This window comes from Cetorhinus maximus, chromosome 4 (genome assembly GCF_964194155.1).
Source record: "Cetorhinus maximus chromosome 4, sCetMax3.hap1.1, whole genome shotgun sequence".
Lineage (NCBI taxonomy): Eukaryota > Metazoa > Chordata > Chondrichthyes > Lamniformes > Cetorhinidae > Cetorhinus > Cetorhinus maximus.
The window spans coordinates 49,691,564-49,706,179 of record NC_135882.1 but is presented as its reverse complement, the minus strand read 5'-3'; the positions used below and the strand labels follow the sequence as shown (position 1 = coordinate 49,706,179).

The 14,616-nt window shown below is 44.8% G+C and overlaps 1 protein-coding gene across 6 annotated transcripts in view; it reads right to left on the bottom strand.

Annotated features, from left to right (window-relative positions):
* Positions 1–14,616, bottom strand: part of col15a1b (collagen, type XV, alpha 1b) — a 371,940-nt gene that overhangs the window by 78,467 nt on the left and 278,857 nt on the right. For all 6 annotated transcript variants that reach the window (XM_078540165.1, XM_078540166.1, XM_078540161.1 and 3 more), the window contains 3 exons: positions 13,877–13,930; positions 1,894–1,968; positions 1,732–1,767 (listed from right to left, as the gene is read on the bottom strand). In XM_078540165.1, the coding sequence (XP_078396291.1) occupies positions 1,732–1,767; positions 1,894–1,968; positions 13,877–13,930 (165 nt within the window). The remainder of the gene's footprint in view (positions 1–1,731; positions 1,768–1,893; positions 1,969–13,876; positions 13,931–14,616) is intronic.

Here is a 14,616-nt window from a genome sequence, read left to right as displayed (position 1 = left end):
ACAGCATTACCCTCATCAACCCTCTCCGTTACCTCTTCAAAAAACTCCAGCAACTTAGTTAAACATGATTTCCCCTTTAGAAATCCATGCTGGTTCTTCCTTATCAACCCATATTTTCCCACGTGACTACTATTTCTATCCCAAATAATTGTTTCTAGAAGCTTCCCAACACTGAAGTTAAACTGACTGGTCTGCAATTGCTGGGCTTATCCTTACAACCTTTTTTGAACAAGGGCGTAATGTTTGCAATTTTTCCATCCTCTGGCACCTCCCCTGAGTCTATGAAGACTGCAAGATTATGGCCATTTATTATGAACATTTCTTCACGGCAGCTTTGCCAGGCAACTTCAGTGGTCAGTTAAGAGTCAACCACATTGGTGGCAGACAGGGATTACATATAGGTTAGGCAGGGTAAGAATTTTTCCTATAGGTTTATAAGTCACAGCTTCATGGTCACTTTAACATATACCTGATTACTTATTTCCAGATTTAAAAAATGGAATACAAATTCTCTAACTCACACTCCCTGGATTAACAATCTAGTAACATAATCGTTGCACCAGCATACATTTATTTGTTATACACGGGGTCTCAGTTGTCCACTTTTAGATGGGATGATGCAGATTTTAAATGGACAGTTTAGCTATTGAAAAGATGCTTTTAAAGTCATCTATTTCCTCTTACTTCGAGTTTTAAGATGTGAAGATGCTGGTTCTCAGAATCTTTAATTCATTTTGTTTAGTAATGGAGCAAATATCAGAACTACACTGTGATCATTCTCGTTCTAATATTTGGCACTGGAATGTACCAGCACTGTCCATATAGGTCAGCATGTGGTGATACTGTGGGTAGGATTAACTTGTGGGAGCTCCTACATGGCTTGTCACTGGAAGGTGGCAGAATTAACCGAGGCCAGTGAAGCAGTTACTGAATTGCTAAATCTTCCCTGTTAAACATCTGGAATGGGGAGTTGCTCCTTTTAATCAAGCATTTGGCACCAGTCATTGTTCTGTGCTGTAACTATTCCATGATTCCAACAAGACAAGTCAGCTGTTAAAAATCATGGCTTCTATGCTGAAAACAAGTACAACACCATTCTAAAATGCAACAGAAGTCAGATTTTGATTTTAGCTGTAAGATTTTGAGGTAATAGAAAGCTAAAAAGTCACAGGGACGTATAAACTACACAGAAGGAAGCCATTTGGCCCAGCATGCCTATGCTGGCTCTGAAAGAGCTATCCATTTGCCCATACGTTCTTTATCATCCTGAAAATTTTTCATTTTCAATTATATATCAAGTTCCTTATTGAAAGTTACTGTTGAATCTGCTTCCACCATTCTTACAGGCAGTGCATTCCAAATCATAACAACTTGTGTAAAAACTCTTCTCCTCATCTGTACTCTGGTTCTTTTGTCAATTATTTTAAATCAGTGTCCTCTGGTTACCTGTCAGTGGAAATGCTTTTCCTATTTGCTCTATCAAAACCTCATAATTTTGAACACCTCTATTGGTTTTCCACTTAATCTGTGTTTGAAGGAGAACAATCACAGTTTCTCCAATCTCTTCATATAACTGAAGTCCCTCATCCCCAGTACCATTCTGGTAAATCGCCTCTGCACTCTCTACAGCTCTCATAATTGATGTGAAGTGCCAGGTAAGGAGAAGTAGTTGCAGTGAAATAGTTTGATGCATGCAGCAAAACAAGGCCTAAAGCACAAAGCACTTCCTACCGGAGGTCCACGGGGCCCTAGCAGGCCTGGCTGACCCTGTAAGAAAAAAATAGGTCATAGTTACTTGTTCAATAGTTGGAAGTTCAAAGTAATAAGAAATTGTGGATCCAGGATTACTAATTGTACAATTAAAAATGTCTTCCTCCTTTTCCCCATATCTACCTTTTGACCTTTTGAACTTATGTCCATCAGAGATCCGTCTGCGGCAACAACAGCTCCAGGCTCACCCTTTTCCCCCTGTAGACACAGCAAAGGAAACATTGAACTGGTTTATCAACTGGTTGCAGCAGTGTGCAGTAATAATGCTTCGCATCTACCTTGCTGACGGGAAGGAGAATTAAAGGGGTCAAGCAAGGACAGGTGTCAAAGCAAAGGAGGTAGACACAATGGGAACTCAAAATAAAGGAGAAGGGGATAAAAGAGTAGCTTATAGTGAAATAGCTCACCTTAAAGAAATGGCCTTGTGGCCTGATTTTGTACAAAGTCACACATCTTGCGTGCTCATGCAAGAAACCTTGGGGAGACCTCGTTTCCTCTTAGCGAGCAGCACCCCCCTGTCCGGGTGCAAAAACTGAAGTTCCACATTTATGATGGTGAACTTAAAGATGTCACTACAAGTGGGTTTCAGAGAAAATCATTTGGTAGTATTCTGCTGAAAACTCCTTGTCCTAACAATTCAAAACAATTTAGTCCAATTGCACTGTATATATTCAAATCCCGTGTGTATGTTCAGATTCATGGTGATTCAGATTCAAGATCAACAGCATCAATTTAATTCTACATATTGTTGGATCTATAGTAATTATTCGATTGTGTTTATCAATTTAGATCAATATTCTAATTAATATTTGAATTCATAGGTATATAACCTGGAAGTCATGGGCAGAATTTTGCCCCCGTTGGAGGGGGAAGTTCAGGAGCGGGTGCGTGTGGGCGTGCCTCCGATCAGCACCCCCGATCAGGGGCGCGCTGCCATTTTACGTGAGCGGGCCAATTAAGGCCCGCCCAGTGTGACGTCCACCAGGAAGCGCTATGCGTTCCCTGTGCGGGCCGGGGGGGGAGGGGGGGAGTGGGGGGAGGAATTCCCTAAGCCAAGAGCGCATTCGTCTCCCTGAGGCTAAGTGCTGCCTCAGGGAGATCGGCACCAAATTCAAAAGTGTTAAAAATAGAAAAGTAAAATTTCCCTGACATGTCCCCTCATGTGACACTGTCACATGAGTTAGTACATGTCCATCACTTTTAGTTAAACTTTTATTACATTTTTAAAAACCTACATGAAACCTCATCCCGCCCGTGGATGAGGTTTCATGCTTTCTCTGAAGCCCACCAGGGCTCCCGGCCTGCCCGCCAACCTTAAGGTTGGATGGGCAGGTCCTTTAACTACTGCAATTACTTTTTAAATGGCCTCAATTGGCTGTTGACAGGTTGGCGGGCACACAGCTGATTCGGCTGTGCCCCCACCGACCTGAAAATTGAAATGACGCTGGGTGATGTTGGGAGTTCTGCCTGACGTCATCCCGCGTCGACATGCGGGTCCCGCCCCCACACGCCGACCGGGAAATCCTGCCCCATGTAGTCAGATCCAAAGTATATTATTGCTGATCCATATTCAGATTCACATTCCACACCCAGAACCACCATCACTGTATATATTCAAAGGCACAGAATAGAGTTATGTTCGCACTATAGTATCACAGCACAGGAGGAGGCCATTCGGCTTGTCATGCCTGTGCAGGCTCTTTGCAAGAGCAATTCACCTAGTGCGACTTCACTGCTTTTTTCACGTAACTGTGCAAACGTTTTCCTCTTCTGTTAATGAGCCAATTCTCTTTTGAAAGCTACAATCGAACACGTCCCCAAGCATATTCTCTGGCAGTGTATTCCAGATCCCAATCACTTGGTGCGTAAAATAGTTTTTCCTCATGTTGTCATTGCTTCTTTTGCCAATCACCTTAAATCTGTGTCCTCTGGTTATTGATCCTTCCACCAATGGGAACAGTTTCTCCCTATCTACTCTGTACTGCCACCCAGTAACGAACTCAACCAATCATTAGGTGGCTTGAATCCTGGTGTAGTTTTCTCTTTCGTTGAAATAAATGTCCTGCTGGGCGTTCTCTTCCAAAAAGGCCATCTCATCCACATTTAAGATTTGCTGCGGTGTGTAGCCTCCCTCATCAACGATGGCCTTCAACTTGGTTGGATAATTACTGGCTATTTAATTGTCCACACACACAGCTTCACCACTCATCCTGATATTGTGTAGGTTATGGTGTCTCTTGAATCCATCAAACGAAACACAACTTGCAATAAAAGTTTCTTGCTGCTTCAGGCCGTTAAACAAACTCTTAGGGCGGAATCGTCCCAGATTTACACTAAGTGCGGTAGTGGGCATGGAAAAAGACATTTTAACTGTTAGCCACAATGGTGGGATTTTGCGCTGTACCACCCCCTTCCCGGCATGTCCCGCCTCATTAACAATGCATTCACGGAAAACACTCTGGATCGCTGGCGGACAGGCTCAGATTTGCCCGCTACACTGTGACCTCAGCGCTTCCTCACTCCGGCCGCCATATTTAAAGCACACCAGAGCACAGCCTACTTCATGCCTACAGACTAGGACTGCTCCAGGGGACAGATGGCCCCAAAAGCAGAGAGGATGGCAGCCCCCAAATTTAGTGACGCCTCTCTGGGGCTCCTGCTGGGTGCAGTGGAAGGCCGCCGCAATGTCCTCTACCCCTCTCTGGCCGCAGGAAGTCCACTAGATCCACCAATTCAGTCTGGGAGTCGGTGGCAGCAGTGGTCAGTGGAGGTCAGCCATCCAGTGCAGAAAGAGGATGAATGCTCTCATCCATTCCGCCAAGGTAAGTCAACCACCTCATCACTCTCAACTCACAAACCTATCACACATCCACAGGGATCTCACACCTCAAGGGACAACACCACTAACTCTCACACACACCCTTACATCTCCATCAGGCTCATATCCTCTGGAGCGCACGTCCTCATCCTGTCCATGTCTCCGCTCACCACACAAACATCCCATGCAGTGCCATGCGTCCTGCTCACACTCTCTCCATCTGTTTCCACGCAGGAGAAGCTGGCTCACAACAGCACAGCGAGGTCCCAAACTCCAGGTGAAGTGGCCCACATTAGGCCCCTCACTCACTTTGAGGAGTGTGCCATTGCACTGACTGGTGAGGATGTAGACCATGCCTGCAGCAATGGTGAGGTCAGTGGTGAACACCCTAGTGAGGATCCTGCACCACAACATCGCTCTCTCAATGCAACTGTGAGTGCTCTCTCTCCTGCTTTGACTCTGCTGCCATGCACTAATTATCTCTATAGATAAAAGCAAAATACTGCGGATGCTGGAAATCTGAAACAAAAACAAAAAATGCTGGAAAAACTCAGCAGGCCTAACAGCATCTGTAAAGAAAGAAAAACAAGAGTTAACGTTTCGAGTCCGTATGACTCTTCTTCAGAGCCCTTTTCCAGCATTTCATTTTTGACCTTTTCTAGCATTTTCTGTTTTTGTTACTAATTATCTCTACTTTGGTTCACAGGGAGCTCTGCTAAGCGACCAACCCCCTCAGCCAGTCAGTCCCTCAGCTCCATTCATATCCACACATCCAGCCAAGAGGACACCTCCTCCACTGAAGAGCTGGAAATGGGCAGCCTGGAAAGCTCGTCACAGTGCTTACCCACACACCTTGGTGGGACCGAGATGTAGAGCAGGCTCGGGTTCACAATCTGGTGATCACTGCAAGGACAAGTGTCCGCAGCAAGAAGAGGCAGGTTCAGCCAAGCTCCCCCAGCTCTTGGAGAACTGCTGGGGAACAGGCATCCGTGAGGTCTGAGTCAGATGATGAGCCGCTGGATTCGGCCTTCCAACTCATCCTGGAGAGTCAGCAGAAGGTGAGGGAACATCACGCAGAGTTGTTGGAAGCCCTCAACAGAGTGGCACACAAGTCGGAGGAGTGCGTCCGCTTGCTCTCTGATGAAATGGTGCCCACATGTGCACATATGGAGGTCTCTATGGGAAGGATGGCAGATGCCATGGAGACCCTGGTCCAGCAGAATGTGGAGATGTGCGCAGACCTGCACTCCATTGCGGGAGCCGTGGGTGAGTTCCTGCAGTGGCAACGCGAGGGGGAAGAGGGGCACCTCGACTTCCCTTCTGGTGCTCCTTCCCCTTAAGGAGTCAGGCTGGGTCCCTCCAGCACCTGAAGGGAGGAGGAACGGCAACTGGACACCCCTGGGTCATCCACTCAGGATTCTCAGAGGCTGTCCTCTCCCTCCAAGTCCCCTGTGCCTGTGACCCCCTCATCCTCATCCTCTGTCACCGCAGAGGGAGAAACTGGCCCACAGGAGGACAGCCAAAGCAAACCTGGGCCCTGAAGGCCTCAACTCTCTAGAGGACCCATGCCAAAGTCTTCAGAGGCAACAGGGCCAACCATTGCACAGGCTGTCTCCACTACTGTTGCGGATGTCAGGGCAGCACCTAGAAGAAGTGGTAGGCCTAGAAAGGTTAAGAAATTCTGATCACAAGTGGTTGCACGGGTGAACACATTCTGTCACTTCATAATCTGAAAATATATTCACTGTCACTGGATAATGTGTAATGTTGTCTTTCAGACTTCACGAGTCTTCCCACTGCATTTCGCCACCCGCCCCCCCCCCCACCACCACTAGCAGTTCAGCTGTACGTAGCAGGACCATGAGTGATTCTGGAGGGAGAAGTGTGTGTGTGTGGCAGGGTCTTTTGGAGCCTCATGTAAGCACTCTCCCACACACGGGGAGCCTTCCTCCATCACACTCACCTCACCATCCTGAGCATTTTGAATGCTGCCTGCTCTCTTTCAGTTGTCCATCTGAGCTGATCTGCATCTCTGCCCACCCACTGATCACACTCCCATGCAGCACCAGTGTCTGTCCAACACGAGGCTCCGCTCACTTTCGATTTCTGAGAAATGGTAATTGTCAAGTTTATCGTAAGCTCCCCTGTCCTTTCCTCTCCCCCAATCACCCATGTCCTTTTGCCCATCACTGTGGAACCCCTGGCATCACCTTCCACCTCTCCACCATCACCTACCAACCCGAAACCTTGTCTTTCCAGGATGTCCAGGTGGACGTGCACATTCCCTACCTTCCTAAAGATCCCACCCCCATCTACATTGACCTCCCCGACCTCCTCCTTCCCACCCCCAGGGTCCGTGTCTTCCTCCGAGTCCCCACCAACTGCCCTTGCCATCCCTTCTACCATTACTGATGCAACCTTAGCCTCCTACCCTACCCGCTCCCTCTGCCCCCTCTCAAACTCACCATTCCCCCCTAACACACCCACCCTCAGTTTGCTACCCAGGAAGCAGTCATTGACTCCACAGATCCCTCCCTTGCATATTCACCCCCACTTACTCCATCCTCTACTGTTACTCTCTCCTCCACCCCCCCCACCCCGACACCATCCCCTCTTTGAACTCCCTCCTCCCCTCTGACACTTTTCCCCCTCCAAATTCCCTCCTCCCCTTGGGCACCTTTCCCCATCCGAAGTCCCTCCCTTACACCTTCCTCCCCCCTTACATCTACCTCCCCACTTGCAGCATTCTTCCCTGTTAAACCCCTCCTCCCCCCATACTTCCTCCTCCCCTCTACTCCCTCTTCTCCCTGGACACCCTCCTCCCCCCTCCCAATCTTAACCCTCTGACACCTTTGTTTCCACACCACCGCCACCCCCCCCACCCCCCAAGCTTCCTGGTACACCTTCCTCTCCCACTCACAGCTGGACCTTTCTCTCCCCCATCTCAATGATCATCCATAGCAGCCCATGACCAAGGCCGTGATGTTCCGAAGCAGACCCGAGACATCATCGGAGACCTCCCACCTTCCGTGAGGTGCTTTGCAGCAGAGTCATATCCATGAGAATCCACCCAGCATGCGATGCACGTGTTTCTCCATGCTCCGGTAGCTATAAGGCTCCAGCATCTTCTGCTCCTTGGATGTCCGCGATGTTAGCAAGGCCCTGATGATACTCCCAATTTCTACACGTCACACTAGTCCAGACGTGTCCTGGGCTGGCTACACCCGACCGGTGTAATGGTAAATTGGGTGTGGGCGGACGATTCCGGTCAGGCCTTACTTTGCATGCCATTAGCGGGATGCAAATCGGGTTCACACCGGCCTCCAGTGGGATTCGTGTTCTCATTGGATGATCCTTGCTGTGCTTTCACGTTGGCATGAAACTGATTCTCCTCCTCATGCCGAATTCTCCCCCCCCCACCCGCTGCCATGACGCCCGCCACCAACGGAACCGGACGATTCCACCCCTAGCCTTCTCTTGGATAGTTCCTTTGGTTCTGGTCCTTGATCCACACACTCAATAGGAGCTCCATATTTTCTAGCATGCAAGTATGGATAATTTTCGTGGCCCTTTGAGGAGCAGCAATTTACCCACTAACCTTATGTTTTCTTTCTTCTTGATGGTGCAAACAGCCGTTAGTGGAAGCCCAATTGAACTTGTTATGGCTGCTGCCTTCTCGCCAGCATCATCATGTCATTGTAACACTTCTAGTTTCTGTTCCAAAGTAATGGTTTGCCCCTTCCTTTTGGGAGTAGTGGAATCCTTGTCATTTAATGCACATTTGCTAGCCATCTTGCAGAATTTACTTATGTTTTACAGGGTCAAATTATGAAGCAAAGTAAAGCAACGTCTTGGACAACCTTGTTAGTTGCCTGTCTTCTGGAGGACTCCTTCGCAAACTTTCCACACACAGGCGCAGAATGCTGCACGTACTGAATGCTGTCCCAAGGGTCTTCTCAAACTTTCCATGCACATGCATACAAACTTGTCTCTTTCACACCTTCAAAGAGTTCCATGTACAGAATGTTGATCCAGCAGTGTGCACCTTCCAGCACAGAGTCAAACTGTATCCACATTCACAAACTGCTGTAGAATGCGTAAGCTGTACATTAAGCAAAGAAGTCGGTAGTAATTTTTTAACTGCATGATAGCAAAATTACTGTAGTTGGGGCTACTTAAAATGGGGTATAACCTTACACTTACATTCACTGTATATATTTAGATCCATCGTATACATCCAAATCAATGGAATATATTCCTGTGGCTTTGATTTATGCCAAAAAGAAACACCTTTCATTTATTTAATTGACTTGCTTAACAATTTAACAGCTGATTTGTCTAATAATTTTTTTCTTTCATTATTCACCTTTTTGAAATTTTTTAAATGGATCAGTTTTATTCATATCCACATGCTGACCCAGTTCACTGGGGACTTTGGGGAGTATCTCATGGTGTTGGTTATGTTTGGAGTATTAACTGTCTCAGCTCTAAGTGGAGTACAATGTATGTGCACTTGACAGTCTGTAATTCTGAGTGAATGTTTAATGATTATACTATCATATGGTAACTGTCCAGACACTTTGCAGAATTTTGCTCAGCAGGATTATGGATTGGAGAATGAAATGTGGAGGTTGTTCAGTGTTAATGGTCCGATTATCATGACTGGTGTGTTGCAGATCCTGACCTCCGTTTCCAACTCTCCAATCATTCTCCTGTTAAGCCTGTCTCTGCACCAAGGGCAGAGATGCTGCTAAACTATCATGCGATAACTTGATAGTTTTGCATTTTATTGGAACTCAAATTAATCTTGTGGCACTTGAATAGAAATTTAAAATTTGAAGATTGAATAAACTGACATTTTTATATATTCATAAGATCATAAGAAGTAGGAGCAGGAGTAGGCCATTCAGCCCTTCTGGCCCGTTCCGCCATTCAATGAGGTCATGGCTGGTCTTCTATTCAGACTTCTATGATCTTCTATCCTTCTATAAGACTCTAGGGATGTGGGCATCACGGAGAAGGCCAGCATTTATTGCCCATCCCTACTTTCCCTTGAGAAGATGGTGGTGAGCCTTGTTGAACTGTTGCAGTTCATGGGGTGAAGGTGCTCCCAAAGTGCTTAAAACAACACACAAACAATGGTAATTTATTAAAATTTAAGGATTACAATTAATAATAGTGAGCCTGTGCTTAGCATTTTCATGTGGCTTTTCTCTGCTTGCTATTTACAATAAATAGATTAACTAGAAAGAGGAATATTAAATGGAGGTGTTAAGTGTTCACCCACTGACACCACAAACTGGAATTTCTAGGTTTGTACTTACAAATGAAACAAAACAAATATAAACGTCTAGCCCCTGAATTACTTGGTGCAACCACCAATAATCTGGAGATGCGGTGGTCAGGTGGAACTTGAGGTGTGACCACACCCTTTCCCTGTCCATCAAAAGTTATGATTGTACAAGGGGTAGTTTCAAAATACAACTCCTTGTCCCAGCACCACCCCCACCCTTTTATGTATAGGAAGGTCCTATTATAACATTTTAAGGAGGGAAATAAATCATACAAAATAGTTCCTGACATACAGGCCCCAGCAAAGATATCTGTACAACCCTGGCCTGCAGCACTGCCAAGGCCTAGGAGGTTGGAGCGATGTGAATTTAAAATTAAAACAGGCTGGCTTCGCACAGTGATTGGCTGCAGTTCTAAATACTAGTGCAGTGATGGTTCCTCCAGGAACTACAGCCAGAGCCAAGGCACAGCATCTTGATGGCACATCTGGGCAGGAAGTAAGGAGGAAGATCCTTATCACCACTAGTGATAAGGGATTTGATTAGGGAGCAAACAGGTATTTCTGCAGCTGCAGACATGACACCAGGATGGTATGCTGCCTCTGTGGTGAAAGGACCAAGAATGTCACCGAGCGGCTCCAGAGCACCCCGAGTTGGCAGGGTGAACAGGCAAGGACTGTGGTCCATAATGATACCAATGACAAGGGTAGAAAAGTCCTTCAGGCAGATTTAAGGGATCCACGAAAGAAAGTAAATAGGAGGAGCTTAAAGGTAGTAATCTCTGGATTACTCCCAGTGCCACATGCTAGAAATGGGAGGATAGTGGAACTGAATGTGTGACTGGAGAGATGGTCTGGGGGGGTGGAGGTGGGGGGACTTTAGATTCCTGGGACATTGGGACCAGTTTTGGCAGAGATGGCACTTGTAAAAGCTGGGCAGGTTGCACCTCAACATAGCCAGGGCCAATATTGTGGTGGTAGGAGGAGGGGGTGGGGTTGCTTGTGCTGTTCGGATGGGTTGGCAGGACAGGTGAATGGAAACTTGAGTGTTGATTCAGAAGGGAGAAAAGCAAAGGTGGAAATGGAAGGCAGAAAAAGCAAAGGTTACAAAATAGACAACAAAGGAGTAATTAATTCAGTAATTAATGGTACACACTTCTATGCAATGAGTCTAGTGAATGAGGTAGATGAGCTGAGAGTACAGATAACTACTTGAAAGTATGATATAGTTATTGCTGAAACATGGCTTAAAGGATGGCAGGAATGGCAACTCAACATTCCAGGTTACAGAATTTTCTGATGGGGTGAGTGGATAAGAAAGGAGAGGGTGTTGTAATATTGTTAAAGGTACAATCACTATTGTGAAGAAGGATGATAGGCTAGAACGATCATTAAACGAGGCCGTATTGAACTCAGAAACAAAAAGAAGCAATCACATTACTGGCATGAATAGATTCTCAAATAGTCAAAGAGCGATAGAAGGGCAAATATTTAGGCAAGTTGCTGAGAAGTGCAGAAACAATAGGGCAGCAATGGTAGGAGAGTTCAACTACACTAATATTAGCTGGGATAAAATCAGTGTGAAAAGTAGAGGGGGAGCAAAATACTTAAAATACACTCAGGAGAAAATTTTAAGCGGATATGTAGCAAGCTCAGCAAGAGAAGAGGCAGTCCTGGATTTAGTTTTAGCACATGAAGCTGATAAGGTAGAAGGGGTATCAGCAGGAAAGATATCAGTGGGAGAGCATTTTGGTAGTAGTAATCATAATTCAGTTAGATTTTACATAGTTATGAGTAAGGACAAAGATGGACGAAGACTGATGTTACTAAGCTGACATGTGATTTGGCAAAGGTGGACTGGAAAAAGCTACTTGGAGGTAAACCAGTGCCAGAATAGTGGATGGCTTTCTAGGAGGAGATAAATTTCCCACAAAAGAAAGGGGTCAGATTCCCAAAATTCAAAAGATGCTTTATGAATTAAAAGCAAAAGGATAACGAAAGGAAGAGTAGGGTAGAATAGAGACCAAAAAGGTAACATTTATGGAGGCGGAAGCTATGGACATGGTTCTCAATGAATATTTTGAATCTGCCTTCATAACAAAGGAAGACAATGCAGATAAAAGCAAAATACTGCAGGTGCTGGAAATCCGAAATAAAAACAGAAAATGCTGGAAAAACTCAGCAGGTCTGGCAGCATCTGTGGAGAGAGAAACAGAGTTAATGTTTCGAGTCCGTATGACTCTTCTTCAGAGCAATGCCAATATTGTAGTTAAGGAGGGAGTTTGAAGTATTGGATGGGATAAACATAATAAGGGATGAAATATTTTAGCATCTTTGAACACGGGTAAACCAGCAGCCCCAGAGGAAATGTATCACCTGCTGCTAAGAGAAGCAAGTGATGGGAATATCTGAGGCTTTGAGCATAACCATGATACCAAAGGATGATTAACATTTTACTGTTGTTTAAAAAGGGAGGAAAGGATTGTCCAAGTAATTATAGGCCAGTCAGCCTAGGAACAGTGGTGGGCAAATTATTGGAAAAAAAATGACGGACTGTATAAATTGTCAGGTAGAAAGGTACAGATTAATCAAGAACAGTCAGCATGGATTTGTTGAGGAATTTATCTGATTAACATCTTTGAATTTTTTGAGAAGGAAAAAATGAGAGTCGATGACGGTAGCACTTTTGATGTAGACTATATGGATTTTAACAAGGCTTTTGACTAGATCCCACATGGGACACTGGTGAGAAAGTAAAAGCTCATGGAATCTAAAGTAGAAATTTGGATCCAAAATAGGCTTAGTGGCAGAAAATGATGAGTAATGGTGTATGAGTGTTTTTGTGATTGGAAGGCTGTTTCCAGTGGGGTTCCTCAGTGCCCAGTCCTTTGCTTTTCTTGGTATATAGCAATGATTTAGTCTTAAATGTAGGGGGCATGATTAGGTAGTTTGCAGATCATATGAAAAGTGGCCATGTGGTTGATAGTGAGGAAGAAAACTGTAGATTGCAGAAGGATAACAATGGTTAAGTCAGGCGGACAGAAAAGCCACAAATGGAATTCAATCTTGAGAATATGTGATAATGCATTTGGGGAGGACAAACAAGGCAAGGGAATAGACAATTAATGGTCAGATACTGAGAAATGTAGAGCAACAAAGGGACCTTGAATGCATGTCCACAGGTCACTGGTGGTAGCAAGCCAGGTAGATAATGTAGTTAAGAAGACACAAGGGATACATTCCTTTATTAACCGAGGCATAAAATGTAAGAACAGGGAGGTTATGCTAGAACTGTATAAAGCACTAGTTAGACCACAGCTAGAGTAATGCGTACACTCCTGGTCACCATATTATAGAAAAGATGTGATTGCAGTAGAAAGGGTAGTTTACTGGGATGTTGCTCGCTGTAGAACATTTTAGCTATTAAGAAAGATAGAATAAGCTGGTTTGTTTCCTTTGGAACAGAGAAGGCTGAGGCAGAATTTGATTGAGATGTATAACATTGTGAGGGGCCAAGGTAGAGTAACATATAAGAGAGAATTGGTATTTCAGGACAATATGCCAGCACAAATTTCTGTCATTGATTCCCCTTCCCACCCTAAACCATGTTTTGTGTTAATCAAACATGGTAAAAAGTGGAAATCAGGCACTTTACCTGTAGGATGAGAGGGGATACATGAGCACATACTACCTTGAGCTCTGACTGCACTCCTTGTGGCTGGCTGCTTTGGGATGTTCACAGATATAGAAACAAACTATGCTTTAAAGAATATATTTTTTCAAACAATCTTTCTGAGCCATTCAATATTCACATGTATGGAATTGTTCCAAAACCCACAGCAGTATTAACAGCCATGACTATGCATGCAATCAAAGACAAAGGCTGAGAAAGAGCTATATTATTAAATCACCAAATATATTCAAGCAGGTGGCCCTTGATATGTCACTAAACCCTCAACATTTATTATGATAGATGATTGTTCATTAATTTGACATACCTTTATTCCTGGAAAACCAGGGATACCAAGGTCACCTTTGGGTCCTCTAGGGCCCTGAAGAAATAGGATAAAACCAGACTGTTAAAACACTTTACACACAATGAGAATCTAATTTATGAATGGTACTTTTTGTTAATCAATAAACATTTCTTCAAAATGGGCAACTGCTTATTTCAAATGGTGAGTGTGAGCTATCAAATATGTACCATATAGTTTTGTGGCAGCCTTGACTCAGTGCTAGTTCCATTGCTTCTGAGTCAGAAGTTTGTGGGCTCAAATCCTTCAGAGTCTTGGGCACATAATGCAGTGGAGTGCGGAGAGACAGAGATCCTCTGTCAGAGGTAGTGTCTTTCAGCTAAGACTTTGAATCGAGGCCCTATCAGGTGCACAGAAAAGATCCCATGGCACTATTCAACGATATGCAGAGGTATCCTGGTTGATACTCATCCTTCAACCAATATCACAAACAGATTATCTCTGCTCATTAGCGCATTATTGTGTGAAAATTGGTTGCTGTTTGCCTACATTACAATAGTGGCTATGCTTCAGAAGTACTTCATTGGCTGTGAAGTTATTTGGGTCATCCTGAGTTGTGAAAGACTCTAGAATAACTACAAGTTCCTTCTTTAATTGGTCCTACTGTATTTGAAAATCTAACAATAGGTTGCATTTATTCAACATCTTTCATGGGCAGCCCAATTGCAGTCACAACAGAAACTAGCAGCACCTTTCGTATAGAA